Below are 19396 nucleotides of genomic sequence, written 5' to 3' on the forward strand. Positions count from 1 at the left end.
GATAAAGTTGAAACTCGTATGTCTCAAGGAAAATTTAATTCTATCAGATCTATAGTTTACATTACAGTTCACAATGACAAGAAGACACTCTTAGACGTACAGCAGTTACGAAATGTCCTTAAGAATACAAATTATTCATCTTTAACCCTCTATAATCTAAGGATTAAAAAAGGAAGCTGACGAAAGGTCTCATCCTACTCCACTGTACCTTCAGAGTAACTCTCCTCCCATATACCTTTATTTAATTACCAGGCATTGAAAAATAGCATAAATGATCAAATTACACTTCTGGCCACTAAAATTGCTCCACCACGAAGAAGACGTGCTACAGACGCGAAATTTAACCGACAGGAAGAAGATGCTGTGATATGCAAATGATTAGCTTTTCAGAGCATTCACACAAGGTTGGCGCCGGTGGCGATACCTACAACGTGCTGACATGAGGAAAGTTTCCAACCGATTTCTCATACACAAACAGTAGTTGACCAGCGTTGCCTGGTGAAACGTTGTTGTGATGCCTCGTGTAAGGAGGAGAAATGAGTACCATCACGTTTCCGACTTTGATAAAGGTCGGATCGTAGCCTATCGCGATTGCGGTTTATCGTATCGCGACATTGCTGCTCGCGTTGGTCGAGATCCAATAACTGTTAGCAGAATATAGAATCGGTGGGTTCAGGAGGGTAATACGGAACAGCGTGCTGGATCCCAATGACCTCGTATGACTAGCACTCGAGATGACAGGCATCTTATCCGCATGGCTGTAACGGATCTTGCAGCCACGTCTCGATCCCCGAGTCAACAGATGGGGACGTTGGCAAGACAACAACCATCTGCACGAACAGTTCGACGACGTTTGCAGCAGCATGGACTATCAGCTCGGAGACCATGGATGCGGTTACCCTTGACGTTGCATCACAGACAGGAGCGCCTGCGATGCTGCACTCAACGACGAACCTTGATGCACGAATAGCAAAACGTCATTTTTTCAGATGAATCTAGGTTCTGTTTACAGCATCATGATGGTCGCATCCGTGTTTGGCGACATCGCGATGAACGCACATTGGAAGCGTGTATTCGTCATCGCCATACTGGCGTATCACCTGTCGTGATGGTATGGGGTGCCATTGGTTGCATGTTTCGGTCACCTCTAGTTCACAATGACAGTACTTTGAACAGTGGACGTTACATTTCAGATGCATTACGACTCGTGGCTCTACCCTACATTAGGTCCCTGCGAAACCGTACATTTCAGCAGGATAATGCACGATCGCATGTTGCAGGTCCTGTACGGGCCTTTCTGGATACAGAAAATGTTCAACTGCTGCCCTGGCCAGCACATTCTCCAGATCTCTCACCAATTGAAAACGTCTGGTCAATGGTGGCCGAGCAACTGGCTCGTCACAATACGCCAGTCACTACTCTTGATGAACTATGGTATCGTGTTGAAGCTGCATGGGCAGCTGGCTATACCTGTACACGCTATCCAAGCTTTGTTTGACTCAATGCCCAGGCGTATCAAAGCCGTTTTACGGCCAGAGGTGGTTGTTCTGGGTACTTATTTCTCAGGATCTATGCACCTTAATTACCTGAAAATGTAATCACATGTCAATTCCAGTATGATGTATGTGTCCAATGAATACCCGTTTATCATCTGCATTGTTTCTTGGTGTAGCAATTTTAATGGCCAGTAGTGTAGTTTAACTAAAATGAACTACTTTTAACACCGACTAAGTTGCAAAACAATGAGTGCCGTGTGAGAAACAAGTATGGAATAGACATCCCATTAGAAACGATTGGCAAATAGCCACGAAATTATGGAAATAGTGCAAAGGCTTTTTAAGCGACATTCATTATATGAAACTTTTTCATGCTTTGCTAAGCTTATTTTTTTCCAGCCAGTTCTCTTTACAGAGCAAATGTGTCGCATGTTACATACTAACGGTCGTGAAAACTCCAACACTTGATAACAGTGGTCCGAATGAATTGAGAATCGGAGGATGCGTAAGCTAGTGTACCAGCAATAAAAACAACATTGCAGAAAGATGAGCCACACGTATGCTCCTCCCTTTTCTTATCGAGAGTTTAGTGTTATATCAACTTTAGTAAGTGAGGAGCTAAAAAAGCATACTGGAAACTTATATCAAGTGATGGCATGTCTCATAGATGTCGGAGGGAGCGATGCAATGTGTAGGGGAATTAAAACGGGATAAAATATTCGGTCCTCGAAAATATGATTGGTTATACTGTAACGGTTAAGCTGGCAGAGGGCGTGCTGGTACAACAGTGGTGTGTGTGTAGAATCGGTGGACAGGCGAGGATCGTACTCTGTGATGAGCAGGTACCAGAGCACACAATGTGTCCACAGCCACGTGATGTTCTCTGTCTTGTCTATGCGTCCGTGACGGCTTGTGCAGCATCGTCCACAACGTTGCTACGACTCTGGAGCGTATGGATCTGTCCGCAATGTCAGGTTGGCTGTCTGCTGCGACTCGCACTGGTCACATCTACGCCATGGTTGTGCTTCCCATTACCCGGAAACTAAAAACGAGTCAGACTGTGCTGAGTTGTAAGCTGTAGTATTTAATCTGTCCTACACCGATCATGCTAGACACTGTTAAAGTAATCACAGTCTGTCAGCTTAACTTGTTGAGCGATGTGGAGTCCCGACGCCAAGCGTCTTGGATGAGGCCGCCAATGGGATACACCCTGAGCTTTCCATTGACAATTTGAACTCAAATGGTGACACTTCTCGGCCAGAAATAGCGCCTATCCTTCTAGCAACTCCATATACTGATGTTTTGTGGCCTCCCATTAAACCAAATGGAGGGAGATACCACAGGAACATATCAGAGCTCTCCTAAATTCCAAGTCATTATGTTCGTGTACACTAATTCGTGGAATAAAGTTCGATAGTCATACATTCCTGCCGGATGTTGTGTGTGTGTTGTTCTTAGCATAAGCTAGTTTAAGTTAGTTTAAGTAGTGTGTAAGTCTAGGGACCGATACCCTCAGGAGTTTAGTCCCTTAGGAATTCACATGCATTTGAACATTTGAACAGTCATACACATCCATCTTCGTGTCGCATTTTTTACAAACGTAAGTTCATACTGCGCTCTTTACTGAGAAATTTCAGGCTTATCGTCTTCTATATTTCTGAATACTATGAATTTGTATCTTTCTAAAAATGACGTGAGGAGGGCACACGTATGTAGTTGTTTACATACATTTCTAATTATTTTTGCGTCATAGAACGGGGTCTTTACAACTTAGCGGTGAGGTGACTTTAATTCCGCAGAAGGAAACAATAAATTTAACATGGAGGGGACGGACTGCGTTTCTCTCCCGGTTGTAACAACAGCTCACTACTGTTAGTCTAATTTTCCTGTTTTTTCCAGTTCCTTACCAATGTGACTCGTCACGTGTCTGAACAGATAACTGGACTATAGTATCACAGTTGGTCTTTTCTAGTGTTACTTCTGAGCACAGATGAGACAGTAACAATTGCAGTTAACTGTAGATACACAAGCGCATGCAGATATTCGTGTAGCAAATTAAATACGAGTGATATTATTACAGCTTTTGCTGCAGAGACTTTTCTTTCAGCCGCCTTGCGGAATGAAAGGTACTGCATAATTTGTTGTGGCGAGGAATTATAGGCGGTTTGTAGCAATGAAAGCTGTTGCTATGCATGTCACTACGTCAACATTGTTTTCTTGAAAAGGCACATAATTTATTATACTGACGAAAAGCAATTAAGGCTAAAATATATAGTTTTGAGAACTTATGTAAGTGTAAAACGTTTACTGTATTTTTAGTCGATCCGTATTTTATTTGTAACTGTTGTCTGTATACTTGCCGCTCTTGGAATAAAGTACAAATTTTGCTTTTTTGCTGAATTAACTCTTTGGCACACTGCGATGCAGGGAATGAAGTGACTTTTTGGTTTGCCGGTTGGAGCAAATCAAGTACCTCGATTTTTGCTGGTAGATAATTCTTCATTAAGACCGACTATTCGTAACTGCAACACAATTTCTCGGCAAGTTCAAATACTTATCAACTGTGTTAATGAAGTTTGCAAAGACGCATTCTTCAGTCCCTTGGTGAACCATGAATAGCTACTGCCAATACAACATAGCTCTTAAAATTGAAGTAAACACTATTTACTTATAGAATACGAATGTGCATACGATGGTCCTTGCTTTCGAATGGAAACTATAGTGAAAAATTCTAGTACTTATAGTTGCCATGAGGGAGTTTTAAAATAAAATAATGGTCAATTTAGTAATGTGACCTAAATCGTTACTGTTATAAATGACTGCTACATACATTTCACTGTAACTACATGGAAATTACTTGTAAGTATGTTATTAGCAGAAATTTGAAAGCGGCTCTTTTGATTTAATATGCGATAAAAATAGAAACCTACAGTTAGAAACTTACCTTTCATTCCTCTGTCGTCATCTTTGTCATTATTGTTATCGCATAAGCCACTCAAGATTTCTGAAAGACAAGACATACATGTAAGGAAATGAGGAACTCTTTCTTTATGGGAATGTACCTATGAGGAAAGGACTTATTTACAATCAAGTTTACTTGGTGATTCGGGGTATTCTGAACGTGATCAATGTACATTACTAATAGCTGTCGAATTTTATAGCCAGAGCCAAAATAGTGTGTTTTTTATTTTTTATTTTCCTTATGTTAGCAACAAGGGTTTAATATCTCATTTCCAGTTTTTGTTTTACGATTTCAAGTGCATGAACATATAAAACGTTTTAGTCCATCTGATAAATTCTTTTTGCCTTGTAAAATTAACTGTGATTAAAAGAACATCATGACTGAAGGAATATCTTTTCTTGTATGATTTCGTTCTGTTGTAATCGTACTTATTAATGTACTTACATGCAACATTTCATAGGGTACTACAACAGTGCATGCAGGTATAATCTGTAGCGTCACTCTGTAATTAATAACGAAATAAGCTTGTGGCACAGTTAACATGACCAGGTATAAATTTTGCGAAAGGTGTGGCTGAGGGTGTCGTATTTTAAAATGATATATTTTTATATTCAGCACTAGCATTACTGCGGTACGAGTCATTCTCACAGAGCCAGGCGCATGTGGCAAGCTAGAATCAAAACTAGCGCAACGATCTTATCAACAACTTGGCTCAAAGCGCTCATGGCAAAGAGATGTCGTAAATCTTGAAAATCATGGAACGACATGAATCTGACACCCGAATAATAATTTTAAAATTATAGTAACTACTGAAATCTAGTAGTACGTGCCAGTCTTAGAATATCTCAGTTTGAATCTGATTATTAAATTCTCTAACCAAGAAATAGCCGAGTGGGTCTCCGTTATGCAGAAACAGCTTGCTCTGTTTCTAAGCCAAATTACAGACAGTAAATGTAAAAATACATATTTCAGGCATTGTTACTAATCACATCCGTTTGAAACTATTTACAGTGAACAATCATTTTTTCATCCTCATCTGGCTTTCTTCTTTCAGCGCTCGGTTTTTGACAGAAGACTTCTGAAATATTCCTACATTTAGTACACATTTTCCTTCATTGATTATGTTTTTATTTTTTGTGTTTCAGTATTGGACTGTTGTGAAATCTAAATTGCCTTTCCACATGGCGAAGACGAGGCATTGGACCAAATACTGAAGGGACAGAATAAGTGAAGGCATTGGACTAAATACTAGAGGGACAGAATAAGCAAAGAATTTACTGGACATGAGGAGTTTTTAAAACCACTGAAATAAAGTTTTTTTAAGAATGGCGGAAGCTAAATGAATTTGTAAAGAAAATCTGAAACGGGCATTCGGCTGATTTACAAAGACGCAAGATTTGTTTTTAGAGAAGAATATGGCAACAACTTGTATCAACCTGCCTTTTGAGTAATCCAAAGTTCGGTGGTATTTTACTGAAAATAAAGTCATAGTACTGATTTCAAAGAAATAGTAATTGTTTCTACAGATTAATTATGTTATTTTTTAGATGTTTTTCTTGTTATTAATGTAGCTCTTAATGCAAAGTATTAATAATAAAGTTGCTTCTGTACTTTGAGTACTTATCATTAAGCCTCTGTTCAGATACTTCCGTCTCTAACGACTTCATCGTCCTTGTCCAGATATTACAGTAAGGGATTCATGAAGAATTAATCTAGCATCTCTTTAACCTGAAAACTGAGAACTGATGTTTGTTTTACATAAAATATTTTTGAAAGTCCATTATCATCTCGTCATTAAAGAAGCATATAGCATTCGCTAAACTACATCGTGATAATCGTAGCGGAGCTTGAACCACCTTCCTTCTGCATGTTATTCCTGTGCCTTATCAGTTGCATCACCTCTCTTGACTGGGGATTAGTGGAGTTATGTTGCTTGCCTTGAATTACTCCCGTGCTTTTCTAGACCTCTCTAGACGTTAGCAGTCTCTCAGGCACTGCGAGTATCCACTGCAGGTGGATAAGAAAGGACCTCAGACAGCTAAAGAACCAAAAAATTAAAGTCAGCGGCAGAGCTCGAATCTTTGAACAGTTACTTAATGGAGAGTGATCGTAATAGAAACGCTAACGGGAAGTTCTGTTCATTTGGTTAGTGGGCTGTCGAAATTTGTCCAAGATTGCAATCTGTCATTGTCGTCCGAATCACCGAGCTGTCCAAAATGGTTAAATGTCATGTAACTATGGAGACTCAATTTTGTTATAGGTTAGTTGTAAAAAATCAGTTAAAAACCCTAAGCCAGTTATTAACAATTTTAGAGGCTGCTAAAAGTCAGAATTTAAAAAAAAAATCTGAAAGAGCCATAATGACACAACATGACTGAAACTGCTGAGGGAAAGGACGAGAAGTTCTAAACGCCATCCGAATGCTCAAATAAACTGGATTCCTTGAACATTTAACGCAACGCGAATAGTCTTGAAGCGTAACATTGCTATAGTATACGCTTTCCTCGATTTATACTCTTGAGTATGGGTGACATTCTGTAGGACGAACGGTCCATTTGGATGTATCAGGAAAATTTCGTCATTCTGTATTCTGCTCTAATCTGAATTTCTCTGCGTGTTCTTATCCTCTACACATTATTAAGGGCAGTGTTTTCACTATACGATTTTGAAACTAATTAAGAATTACTTACCATTACTTCACAATTTTTGAAGTCACAATAGAAATAACATTCTAAACTGCCTGAGGTAAGTTTCTGAAAAAATATGGTATGGAAAGAATTGGTTTACATGAAGTAATTTAGGGATACCACGGGAAAGGTAAATCGTACGGTCGCACAAGGATTTAAATCTCAGTCTTCGGGAATATAATGGTTTATCACTGCCCCATCAAGATATGTTTTACGTTTAGTTTTCTAAGATGAAATCAACTGTCATTGCCAGTTGTTCGTATTGTAATAGTTTCAATAAGAAATGAGATCAGTACATAACATTGGTCAGGATGCTTCAGACGATGCACTGCTCAGTTTCCTTAAATGCACCAGGTCGTAATAGGAAGGAGAAAGGAATGGAAGGACTTTTGAATCAAGTAATTTTAAGAAAAGTTAGACTTCATCGTATTAACAATGGCGTCACTTTATACAGAACGATGTCTGTGCTCTAAAAGGACTGTACGAGTGATAGTGACGAGAGGGATGAACCGTCCATGGTATTTTAAGAAACCATCTGCGTGAAACGATTTGCGACACAAACGAAGAAATCACAGAAGCCTACGGTGTGTAGTAGGCATGGATCTCGCTGTATCAGTCTGTCAAGTATCACAAAATAAAGCTATTCCTGCAAACACTTGTCACAATGGTAGGTCGACAAAAATACATTATCAATCTTTTCTCTTTTAGGCCAAAGTGCATGTGCCAACAGTGATTAGTCACCTCGGCCTGAGTCACATTAAAGTGGTAAAGCGCCATCCCGATTTAGAAATTTCATGGTTTCCCTCAATAGCTTTAGGCTATTGCCAGAGCAGCTCATTTAGCCCAGTTTCTTTGCAGTCAGACTGAAGCAGTACCCTATCTTCGCAATAGAACTGAATTTCCAGTACAAAATAAAAGTGCCTGAGCAGTATCCTTAACTTGCAATTAAATGAGCGCCTTCAACTCTGCCTCCATGAGCTATGATCCCCCTTTGAGTTGTGTTGTTCTCTAACATCGATGTTTGCAGAATTAATCGCTGGAGGGAAAGCCAATGGTTTTTCCAATAATAGGAAATTACACATTCACCTATACGTGTTTTCTGAGTTTACATTCCATAATGACAGTGTTTCATGTATGAAAATTTGAAAACAAATTTAAAAACGACAGTTATGTTTTTCAAGCACATAATAATGTTTGATTTTTCAGACATCAGAAAAACTAAGATCCCGTTGGTGATGGCAGAAAGGTGTCGAAACCTGTGTAGGGAAAGGTGTAAGGAAGAAAAACGTTGCTGCAGAAACAATTTCAACATACTCCTTCCTTCATCAGACGTGTAATCTGTGCGAAGTCTACATATATGAGCCACAGTATAGGTACTCTCAAGACAGTACAAACTACATTTTGAAGATGTGAGGGCAATGTAGTTTGTTCTTTTCGGGTGGCAACCTGTAGTCACATTATTTAACAACAAAAGTGTTAGTCATTCCTTTCCATGTGGAACGTACGTCAATTTCTCTGACTGATTTACTGTGCTCCTGTGCCATAGAAAGAGTTGTCTTATCTGCACCACCTAATTACACTTGTACGGTTCCCGAAGCATTAAACGTCAAACAACGGCGCAGATTATTTTGTGAAATAATACCCGCGAACAGCGATCAGCTTTAGTGTGGCTGTATATTGCACTCCGATCCCCCTTTGATAATTCGTTGTCCGCCCAACATTGTTAGTAATTTACAATCAAATTAATAAAGTAACATTAATAAAAGTTTTAAGAACGAATAATAAACGCACACAATATTTATGCATCAGTTAACAGACGTAATGTATGCGCATTTCGTTTAGAACGAGTCTCCCAACCAGATATCCTTCAGAATGACACGCGCCTGGTCTCAGCTACAACTGGCCTTTATATTCTCGCGTTCCTCTCGCCAACCTCTGCAGCCCGTGCACGGCACGAGAGAAGCAGAGTTATGGATCCACTATGTAGCTCCCTATCTCGCCGTCTGTAATTATTTTCAAAAATATTTGGAAAACACACCGCGATTACATTTACTGAAGCGATGTCTATCTTCACGGTTGCCATAATATGGCAACTGGCGCTTATAACAGATAATGAAGCTGTACAGGACGCTCGAAGACGAACAATAGACATTTTATTATGTGTTTGTACGGAAAATTTTCCTCGAGTAAGTTCACTAAACCTGTTTCCTCTTGTCGGTAAGTACAGAGCAACAGCTGTACAAATGACACTCATAAATTTTTTTTGAGAAATGGTTAGATACACAAATTGATTTTTAGATGCATTTATTGATTCAAAAAGAGTCCGCAAAACTTCAACTGCAAAATGTCACATGTCTTACCATAAACCCCAATGAATTTTTTAAATTACTTTGCAATGCTACGCGTGGTTGTGTGTCCTTTTCTGAAGTAGCAATACTTAACGTTCGAGCGAGCAATTAGTCACTTTTGTTTACGTTTGCTCTGTAGAGTTTATCCCTTCATAAATAAGTCTGCCCGAATACGAACTGGAGAGAATGGTGACTAATATATACGATGCCTGCAACAGAACAAGCTTTGAGGATTTGGTAAGTTTGATTCGTCTGTCTCTTTATGATGTCTGTGGTCTACGTTGGGCTGAAAGGACATATCCAATCATGTAGCCAAAGGAAACAGTTCCATTAATTGTAGAAGCCTTTTGTAAGAACTCTGAGTTTAATGAGGCAACATGACCTGTTGAGAAATTGTCAAGCAAAAGGTACCACACATTTTTAGCCAGTCAATAATTTAAAGGCAATAGTCATGCCCCAGTTTCATTGGTGTTCGTGGAGTTTCTCTTCTTTTCTCATTATAGTGCTTCACGTGTGAATCTGTGCCTCGCAGGTGGCTGTAGTGGATGCTTGTACGTTCTAGTGTGTCGTTTGTTTTGGTACGTGTGACTATAGAAGTAAATAAATAGTAGAGTTTGCAATCAGGGTGCCGATACGTAGCCTGCTCCATTCAAACAGCACTGAGGAGACGCCGAAGTTAACTGTTCCATCCGGCTATCGCATTGCCATCAACAACCTCATATGCCTTCACTTCATGAAAAACTGCGGTGAGGTTTGAAAATTAGAATAGAAATCTGAGGCTCAGTTTCGTAATCAGAACAGGCACAGCGCCACGTTTTTCTCCCTGCCGGTCAAATGAACATGTCTTCTACAATCGGCCGTCTGCAGATCGGGCACCATTAAACTAACGTGTGTTAGCGAGCTCGTCTACCGAGGCAAGGACCATACATTCACAGAGGAGAATTGTAGAAAATTATAACTTTCAACGGGTGTAACACAAAATTGTCGAAACTACCAGGGACGGAATGCTAATTGTTATCTATGTGCACTGATCGACGATACGCGTGTGGCAGATGAACGTTGTCTTTCGTACTGCCATCTTCAACTGAGTCTGCTGTCGACATTTGAAACATATGTAAACAGGTGCAAACTGAGACTTGTACTGCAGACCTTTTTTGATAAAGCGTTGGTCAGGTAATCCATTTTACTTTCATCTCATAACTCAGTTCCGCAACAATAAGTTGTACATTAGTATTCATGCATCCACCTCGCCAAACAGGGCAATAAGTTCGTTATTAATTCATGCAGAATAACCAATAATCTGTACATGGCTGAATGAGGGTTGTGGCTTCTTTCATTTCAGTCTTTCCAAAGAAACAACCCAATTCCAGCATTATTTTCTTTATTTAAAGAGCTTATTTGTAATTGTGTTGTCATTGTGAATTCATGTTCTTTAAATTTTTTTATTCAACTATGAGCGGTACACAAGTCATTCAGTACAATCACCCATTTATCAATTAGATCCAAGGAAGGTGGTGTTGGTTTCTAAGACCTAGGATTTTAATGACATTCGTCTGTTTACTTTCTTCGGTAATGTTGCCCCTACTGAAACGTTCATAATGACGAAATTTCCTAGTAGGTTTCTTCGTAAAAATAAAATGATTGACTTATTCTGCAGTTCTGCTGCTTACACGAACGCTTTATGTACCACCGTTCCCTCCTTCTGTGACACATTGTTTTTATTTATAACATGCGATATCCTAAATTGTATTAGTGTTTTGGAAAGTATACGGAATATTATAAGTTAGCCCTATAGATGGTCATCAGAGGTATCATCTGTATCCCAAACGCCGAGATTTGTATGTAATTAAAGCTGACACTGCTTGTTGATGCAGCGAACAAAATATTGCCCACATTCCATCTGCTATGTATTGCTGTTGAAGCAAGGTCAGTCAAGCAGACTTTGTCTAATTTCTCAATTCCAATCCAAATAATGCGAGCCAGTCTCCAGCTGCCTTTTTGTAGGAAATTATTAGCGGAGCAAGCTATGAATCCAACTCCAAACGAAACAAAGCATGGAAGCAGAATTTACATATAAAATAAATAAAAAATGTTAATTTGAGAGCCGCGCGAGGTAGTCACTCCTTGTCACGGTTCGCGCGGCTGCCCCCGTCGGAGGTTCGAATCTTCACTCGCGCGTGGGGGTGTGTGTTGTCCTTAGCCTAAATTAAGTTAGATTAAGTAGTCCGTAAGCTTAGGGACCGATGAACTCAGCACCGCAAATTTCCAAATTTAAATTCAGCTATTCAGTATCGCTTGGAAGAGGATCATTATTGTTTCAAGTGTTGAAGTCACCAGAGTATTTAAAAAAAAAAAAGGTTCAAATGGCTCTGAGCACTATGGCACTTAACTGCTGTGGTCATCAGTCCCCTAGAATTTATAACTACTTAAACCTAACTAACCTAAGGACATCACACACATCCATGCCCGAGGCAGGATTCGAACCTGCGACTGTAGCAGTCGCACGGTTCCGGACTGAGCGCCTTAACCGCTTTTTTTTTTTTGTTAAAAATCTCATTTTGTTCGTTAAATCTGATCGGGGCGGACGTCGTAAGACACCCTTTTAAGTTCATTGTTGATCTAATAACTCAGTTTTTTTATTGCAGAGGGCAGCTAACCCTCTGACCGAACACGCTGAGCTACCGTGCCGGCTATTAAATTTTTCATTCGAGGGAAGACTTGAACCAAGGACCTCTCATTCTGCAGCTGCTCACGCTAACCACGGGATCACGGCATTTCTGTTTTTTTTTGTTTTTTGTTTTTTTTCCTCTAACCGCTAGACCACCGCGGCCCGCCCCCAGAGTTTTCAGAAAGAGTGCTTAAGTCATCAGAATTTTTTGTTGGCTTTAGTGGGTCTCCCTTCCTCTCGCCCCACATAAAAGCAAAATTTCTCAATTCACCAAGTTCAACTTCAAGTAGATTCCGGTAGGTCGTCAGTGTATGCAATTAACTTCATTATAATTTTGACTGTATCCTCCGTCGTAAGCTAGAGCCGATGGTGTACTATTTGAAATGTTCTCGCAGTTAACTATAAGTTAAAGCCTACAAAGGAACACTGCTGACTGAACTCGAACAATTATCTACGTAGTTGTTACCATCTCAGCTGTAATGTTTGACATGGTATATGTCAATCTGATCCGAATACTTAGTCTCTGAAAATTTCATAGAGCAGTTTACGCTAGTCACACTTGATCGTAATTAAAAGTAACCACAAATATTGGTAGAATGACATGCTTTCATATATTCTAGACCTAAAGCAGGTGATTACATAGTGCAGTTTCAATACTTCGGCTGTTAGATGGAGTAGCTCTGTATTTAAGTATGGACTATCCGTCACCTATAGATGTCAAGCAGTTGGCGGACCTAGAACATGTGATACAACCTCATTGTAAAAATGTCACCAACTGAGTGGTCTTATAAAATTATGCCGAAGCCGTTAAAAGCAACATTTATCATCTGAAAGTACAAACTCCGATGGACACGAAAGCTGTTCTGCAGCTATGCTTTGTTAGAGTGTTCCTTCACTTCTATGACTTGTTACGAAATAATGAATACATACAAAATCGTAATGAAAAAAAAATTGTCTAAAATTGCAAGGTAATTAACAAGTGATACTAAAATGCTTATTAGGAAGTGACGACGTGAAATTGTTATTACTTCCTGTGATGAGAAACTTACACTATGTGATAGAAGATATCCGGACACCAGGCTGAAAATAACTTACAAGTTCGGGGTGCCCTCCATCGGTAATGCTGGAATTCAGTATGGTGTTGGTCCACCCTTAGCCTTGATGACAGCTTCCACTCTCGCAGGCATACGTTCAGTCAGGTGTTGGAAGGTTTCTTGGGGAATGGCAGCCCATTCTACACGTAGTGCTGCACTGAGGAGAGGTATCGACGTCGGTCGATGAGGCCTGGCACGAAGTCGGCTTTCCAAACATCCCAAAGGTGTTCTATAGGATTCAGGTTAGGACTCTATGCAGGCCAGTCCATTACAGTTTTGTTATTGTCGTGTAACCACTCCGCCACAGGCCGTGCATTATGAACAGGTGCTCGATCGTGTTGAAAGATGCAATCTCCATCCCCGAATTGCTCTTCAATAGTGGGAAGTAAGAAGGTACTTGTGATAGTGCAACGCAAAATAACAAGAGATGCAAGCCCCCTCCATGAAAAACACGAAAACACGAAAACACGAAAACACTACCGCCTCCGAATTTTATTGTTGTCACTCCACACGCTGGCAGATGACGTTCACCGGGCATTCTCCATACCCACACCCTGCCATCGTATCGTCACATTGTGTACCGTGATTCGTCACTCCATACAACGTTTTTCCACTGTTCAGTCGTCCAGTGTTTACGCCCCTTACACCAAGCGAGGCGTCGTTTGGCATTTACCGGCGTGATGTGTGGCTTGTGACCATGAAATCCAAGTTTTCTCACCTGCCGCCTAACTGTCATAGTACTTGCAGTGGATCCTGATGCAGGTTGGAATTCATCTGTGGTGCTCTGGATAGATGTCTGTCTATTACAAATTACGACCCTCTTCAACTGTCGGCGGTCTCTGTCAGTCAACAGACGAGGTGGGCCCGTACGCTTTTGTGCTGTTCGTGTCCCTTCACGTTTTCACTCCACTGTCATATCAGAAACAGTGAACCTGGGGAGGTTTAGGAGTGTGGAAATCTCGCGTACAGACGTATGACACAAATGACACCCAATCACCTGACCACGTTCGAAGTCCGTGAGTTCCGCGGAGCGCCCCATTCTGCTCTCTCACAATGCCTAACGACTACTGAGGTCGCTGATATGGAGTACCTGGCATCAGGTGGCAGCACAATGCACCTAATATGAAAAACGTATGTTTTTGCGAGTGTCCGGATACTTTTATCACATAGTGTATGTGTTGCTCACAGTAATATAAAAATGTTACTCTATAGGCTCTTTCCTTTGAAATTTTTTTTTTCATATAGGTGCAAAATATATCATTTGAACCCAGTATAACATGCTAAGTTTTCAGTTTTGCTTTATAGTTCTGACAGTTAAGTAAATGATGAAACAAAGAAAAATTTGTATTTCAGTGTTGCTTTAATCCCACTTCGATTGTTAGATATGATATGGATTTTAATCTCTTGATTGTAAGAAATATTTTGTCTTTCTGTGATGCAGTCCAATATTAGAACAGTGAAAATACCACATAGATTTAATGGGATTCAAAGGAAAGCTTCAGCCGTGTACTGGGAATGTGAAAGTGTTTATTTATTTTTGGGAACAGGGCAGTAATAACAAAATTTTGATGACAGAGTAATTTCCTAAATGGCGAGCGATGTCAGTCCGTCAGGAGTCATTGGCATCTACGCAAACTCCACTACGTATGAAGGTTCTCACATCCAGTTATATGGTACGAATAACGCTATGTTCCGTGAGTGGGAGGCGATTTTGTGCTAGAAGGACATTTTGTTCTTTGTATGTAAACTAAGTTGCGTGTCTTTTAGTTTGACAAAGGAAAATTAAATTGTGCAAGAAGGTCATTCGAAATCACTTAGATTTTAGTTTTACAGTGAGACTCTTTCTGATTAAAATACTATGTTTCTCATTTTCATACCATTATAAACAACAGCGAATTACATTAGCAGCATGCAGCCATTTCATATGTAGCGACGTATGGTCAGTCAAAACATCTGACGAATCCCACTACATGCTCTAACCCAACTGTGATGTAATGAACTGATTTCAAAAGTGGTAGCAACATCTGAGTAACCACAGTCAGTATGGTGTTGGAACATCTTCGGCTTGTCTTGAAGCGACGATTCGTTGCGCAACGGTACATATGGAAGAAGTATTTTTTAAAGAAGTTTGTACCATTGCAGCATTACATTTGCGATGATGACAGAGAATATCATCTATGCTTTTTTGCTCCAAGAGCAATCACGAATGCTCAATAACGTTCAAGTTGTTCGAAGACATGAATAAAACGTTCTCGGTTTTCAAGCCGCGTCAGTTCGAAGACCCATGCTCGAATCTTGTAGTAATAAAAGAAATGACAGCCAACATTTTGTTAGGTTTTCTATTGCACTGAATCAAATCGTGGAATCTGTTCTAATTGATGACGTTACAGGAACACTGTATGGGAAGCTGTCTCATGCAGAAGTAGTTAGAAATACACAGTGGTTTGAGAACCAGCATAAACTTAAGGAAATTAATCAGACTGTCATGTATAAATTTTATCTTGCATATGAACATAGCACCAATATATATACACTGACTGGCAGTTTACTCAAACACACTTGCAAATTTATCCAGCACTTGTCTCGTAAACACATGGCCATAAAATCGTAGAAATTATCTCTACAATGCAAGACTTTATAATACTGGCAGCGTCGCCCCAAAATCATGTGACTAACCAGTTTGACTTTAAGACCATGCGTAATAGATTAGCTCACTCCATAGATATGCACCAGATGTCTACACAAAGGTCACTCAGTTTCCATGAATTACGGGATGGTGGTTTGTGGGCACGGAGCTGGCGTGCGATAGCGTTCCAGATATTTTCCATTAGGGGCAGGTCAGGCTAATTTGCAGGGCCACACATCGAACTGAGTTCACATCATGCTGGTCAAACCAGCAAGCAGAATTCTGGCCTTGAGTCACAGTTATCTTGCTGGAGGAAGCCGGCACCGTCGGGGAAGATACCAGGCATGAAGTGGTCAGATATAATTTTCACGTAGTCCACAATTTTCATGGTGCCTTCGATTACTATCACAGGTTCCATGAGATCCCAGGTGAAAGTCCCCCAGAGCATAATTATACTCCCACCAAACTACGTTCGTGAAACGGTACATGTTTCGAGGAGCCCTTTGCCTAAATGATGACATATCCGGACAATACCATCGATCTGTTGTAAGAAGACACGTTATTCACCAGGCCAAGCGACACTTTCCATTAAGCAAGGATCCAGTCGCGATGACTCCGTGCCCACTGCAGTCATAATTGACGATGACGTTAGGTCAACATGGGAACACATAGTGATCGTCAGATGGGGATTCTCATCTCCAACAGTATGCAGCGAACGGTGTCCTCTGAAACACGCCTGCACCACTGCCGTACTCTGTCATCAGGTCTGCCTCAGATCGGCGCCTATTCTACTCTACAGAGCGGTCAAGCCTCCGAACTAAAACTTCTGTGATGAGGCGCGACGTCCAACACCTTGTCGCCTTTCGTGGTTTCACCGTTATTCAACAGCTTTCCGTAGATGTTCAAGACACACAAACACCTGAGCAGTTGCGGCGGTTGTGAGATGCTCGTTTCCAAGAATCGGGCCATAACAATCCTCCCTTTGTCAAAGTCGCTTGTGTCAGTGAATTTCCTCATTTGAGGCAAGTACCATCGTAAGAAAGATTCCTCATACGTCTCCTCTCGGCTTATATACACTGACAGAAAAAATCTCAGTACCAAGAAGGAGTTACGTGAGAAAACAACAGTTGGTAAGCGCGTTTCTACATCTGAAAGATGATGTCAAATCAAATTACGCGATGCAAATCTAGTTTGCTTCAAATAAGTTCTGTAACGGTCAAAAGCGTTAACCTTTGAGCTTGGACGTAGTGAATTTATGTTAGTCAGGAATGCCTTTAAGACGACCAAGACGACATTTTTAACCGCTCACTGAGTTTGAACGAGGTCATGTAATAGGACTAAGAGAAGCTGGATGTTCCTTCTGCGATGTTGCAGAAAGACTTGGCACAAATGTAGCTACTGTACATGATTGCTGGCAGCGGTGGTTACAGGAAGATATGGTCGCAGGAAGACCAGGTTCCGAACGGCCACGCAGCACTACCTAGAGGGAAGATCGCCGTGTTCGGCCTATGACTGCAAACCAGCGTACAGCGTCTGCAGCAGCAATTCGAGCAGCAGTTGGCACCACAGTGCACAACAAACTGTTACAAGTCGGTTACTTCATGGACAACTACGAGCCAGACGTCCACTCCACCGATCCCAAACCACCGCCGTTTGCGACTTCAGTACTGTCACGTGAGACCTCACTGGAGGGCAGGATAGAAGTATGTTGTGTTTTTTGATGAAAGCTTGTTCTGCCTCGGTGTCAGCGATGGCCGATTGCTAGAGAGGAGGAGGCCACCAACCTGTTTGCGGTCTAGACAAACTGGAACTATAGCCGGGGTTATGGTCTGGGATGCGATTTCGTATGACAGCTGGAGCCCTCTCGTGGTTATCCCTCGCACCCTGACTGCAAATTGGTATATCAGTTGGTGATCCAACTTGTTGTGCTGCTATTCATTAATAGTATTCCAGGTGGTGTCTTCCAACAGGATAACGCTAGCCCATATACCTCTGTTGTAACCCATCATGTTCTACACAGTGTCGACATGTTGCCTTGGTCTGCCAATCACCAGATCTGTCTCCAATCTTGCACGTATGGGGCATCATCGGACGACAACTACAGCGTTATCCTCAACCAGCATTAACCGACGCTGTATTGACCGATCAAGTGCAACAGGCATGGAGCTCTGTCCCACCATTCGGCACCATTTCACATCTGCAATATCTTTTACTCACACTTACATTACCTGTGACCTTGCAAGGTAAATCAGCTAAATATGTTACCTAGACAACTGTATTCCTGAAAATTGATTGCTCTACATTAATTACTTCTTGGTTTTGGGATTTTTTCTGTCAGTGTAGTATTCTTAGTGTGTCAGGTGACGGTAGCGGTACCTAGCCGTATGCAATGTCGCGCTGAGGACAGGGTCATCATGGTTTGGCTCATCAGCGAATCTTTGTTAGAGTGTCAGGCCTATTTAGGGGATTGTTTAACATCCCTGAACCGCGACTGCGTATGTTGTGAAACGCCCTGTGGACCGTCGAACTATAAAACGTGGCTCGCTGAGGCAGCCTCCTTAAGAGTCAGGTGAGAGAACCGGTACGGCGGCACTGCGTGCCCGTGCGTCGGGCCCCTTACTTTCGCAAGTGTCACTATGTCTCGCTCTTTTGCTCAATTTCTGATTTAGTTCCACTTTCACGGCCACACCAATTTTAAATAATTTGTTCTGCTTCTCAGATACGAATAGTATCGCAGTAGTTGACGAGGTAGTAGAGTTCTACGTCAGCACATCTCGTTTCAAAAATGTTATCTGTGACGACGTAAGTAAACTAATGGAAAATAAAATCGCAGCACCAAGAAATAAAAAATGTAGAGTAATGAGATTTTGGAAAAATATTTGTCTAGGTAACACATTTAAGTGATTAACGTTGCAAGCTTACAGGACAATTTAAGTGCGAGAAAAACCATTGCAAATGTGAAATGCTAGTGCATGAATAACCATTGTAACAGCCATAATTTTGAATGTAAGCAAGCAAACGTGCATGTATTGTGTTGTACAGGTGCTTGATATCAGCTTGTGGGATGGAGTTCCACGCCTGTTGCATTCTGTCGATACAGGAGCGGTTAATGCTGGTTGTGTATGTCTCTCGGGTTGTCGTCCGATGCCGTCTCCTATATGTTCGATTGGAGACAAATCTGGTGATCCAGCTGGCCAAGGAAACATGTCAACATTCTGTAGAACATGTTGCGTTACAACAGTGATGTGTGGGCGAGCGTTATCCTATTGGAAAACACCCTCTGTAATGCTGCTCGTGAGTGGCAGCACAATAGGTCGAATCACCAGACTGACGTACGAATTTGGATTGAAGGTGAGTGAGAAAACCACGAGAGTGTTCGTGCTGCCATACGAATTCGCACCCCAGACAGTAACTCCAGGTGGAGGTCCAGTATGACTATCTCGCAGACAGGTTGCTTGCAAGGGCTCGTTTGACCACCTTCTAACCAACACACGACCATTACTGGCACCGAGTCA

At 41.1% G+C, this 19396-nt stretch overlaps 1 protein-coding gene across 22 annotated transcripts in view; it reads right to left on the reverse strand.

Annotated features, from left to right (window-relative positions):
• LOC126298847 (nuclear factor 1 X-type) overlaps positions 1-19396 on the reverse strand; it is a 1745828-nt gene that overhangs the window by 220758 nt on the left and 1505674 nt on the right. For 15 of the 22 annotated variants that reach the window (XM_049990348.1, XM_049990344.1, XM_049990356.1 and 12 more), the window contains one exon: positions 4441-4500. The exons of the other annotated variants lie outside the window; for them this stretch is intronic. In XM_049990348.1, coding sequence (XP_049846305.1) covers positions 4441-4500 — 60 coding nt within the window. The remainder of the gene's footprint in view (positions 1-4440; positions 4501-19396) is intronic. 22 annotated transcript variants of the gene reach the window in all.

Source organism: Schistocerca gregaria, chromosome X (genome assembly GCF_023897955.1).
Source record: "Schistocerca gregaria isolate iqSchGreg1 chromosome X, iqSchGreg1.2, whole genome shotgun sequence".
Lineage (NCBI taxonomy): Eukaryota > Metazoa > Arthropoda > Insecta > Orthoptera > Acrididae > Schistocerca > Schistocerca gregaria.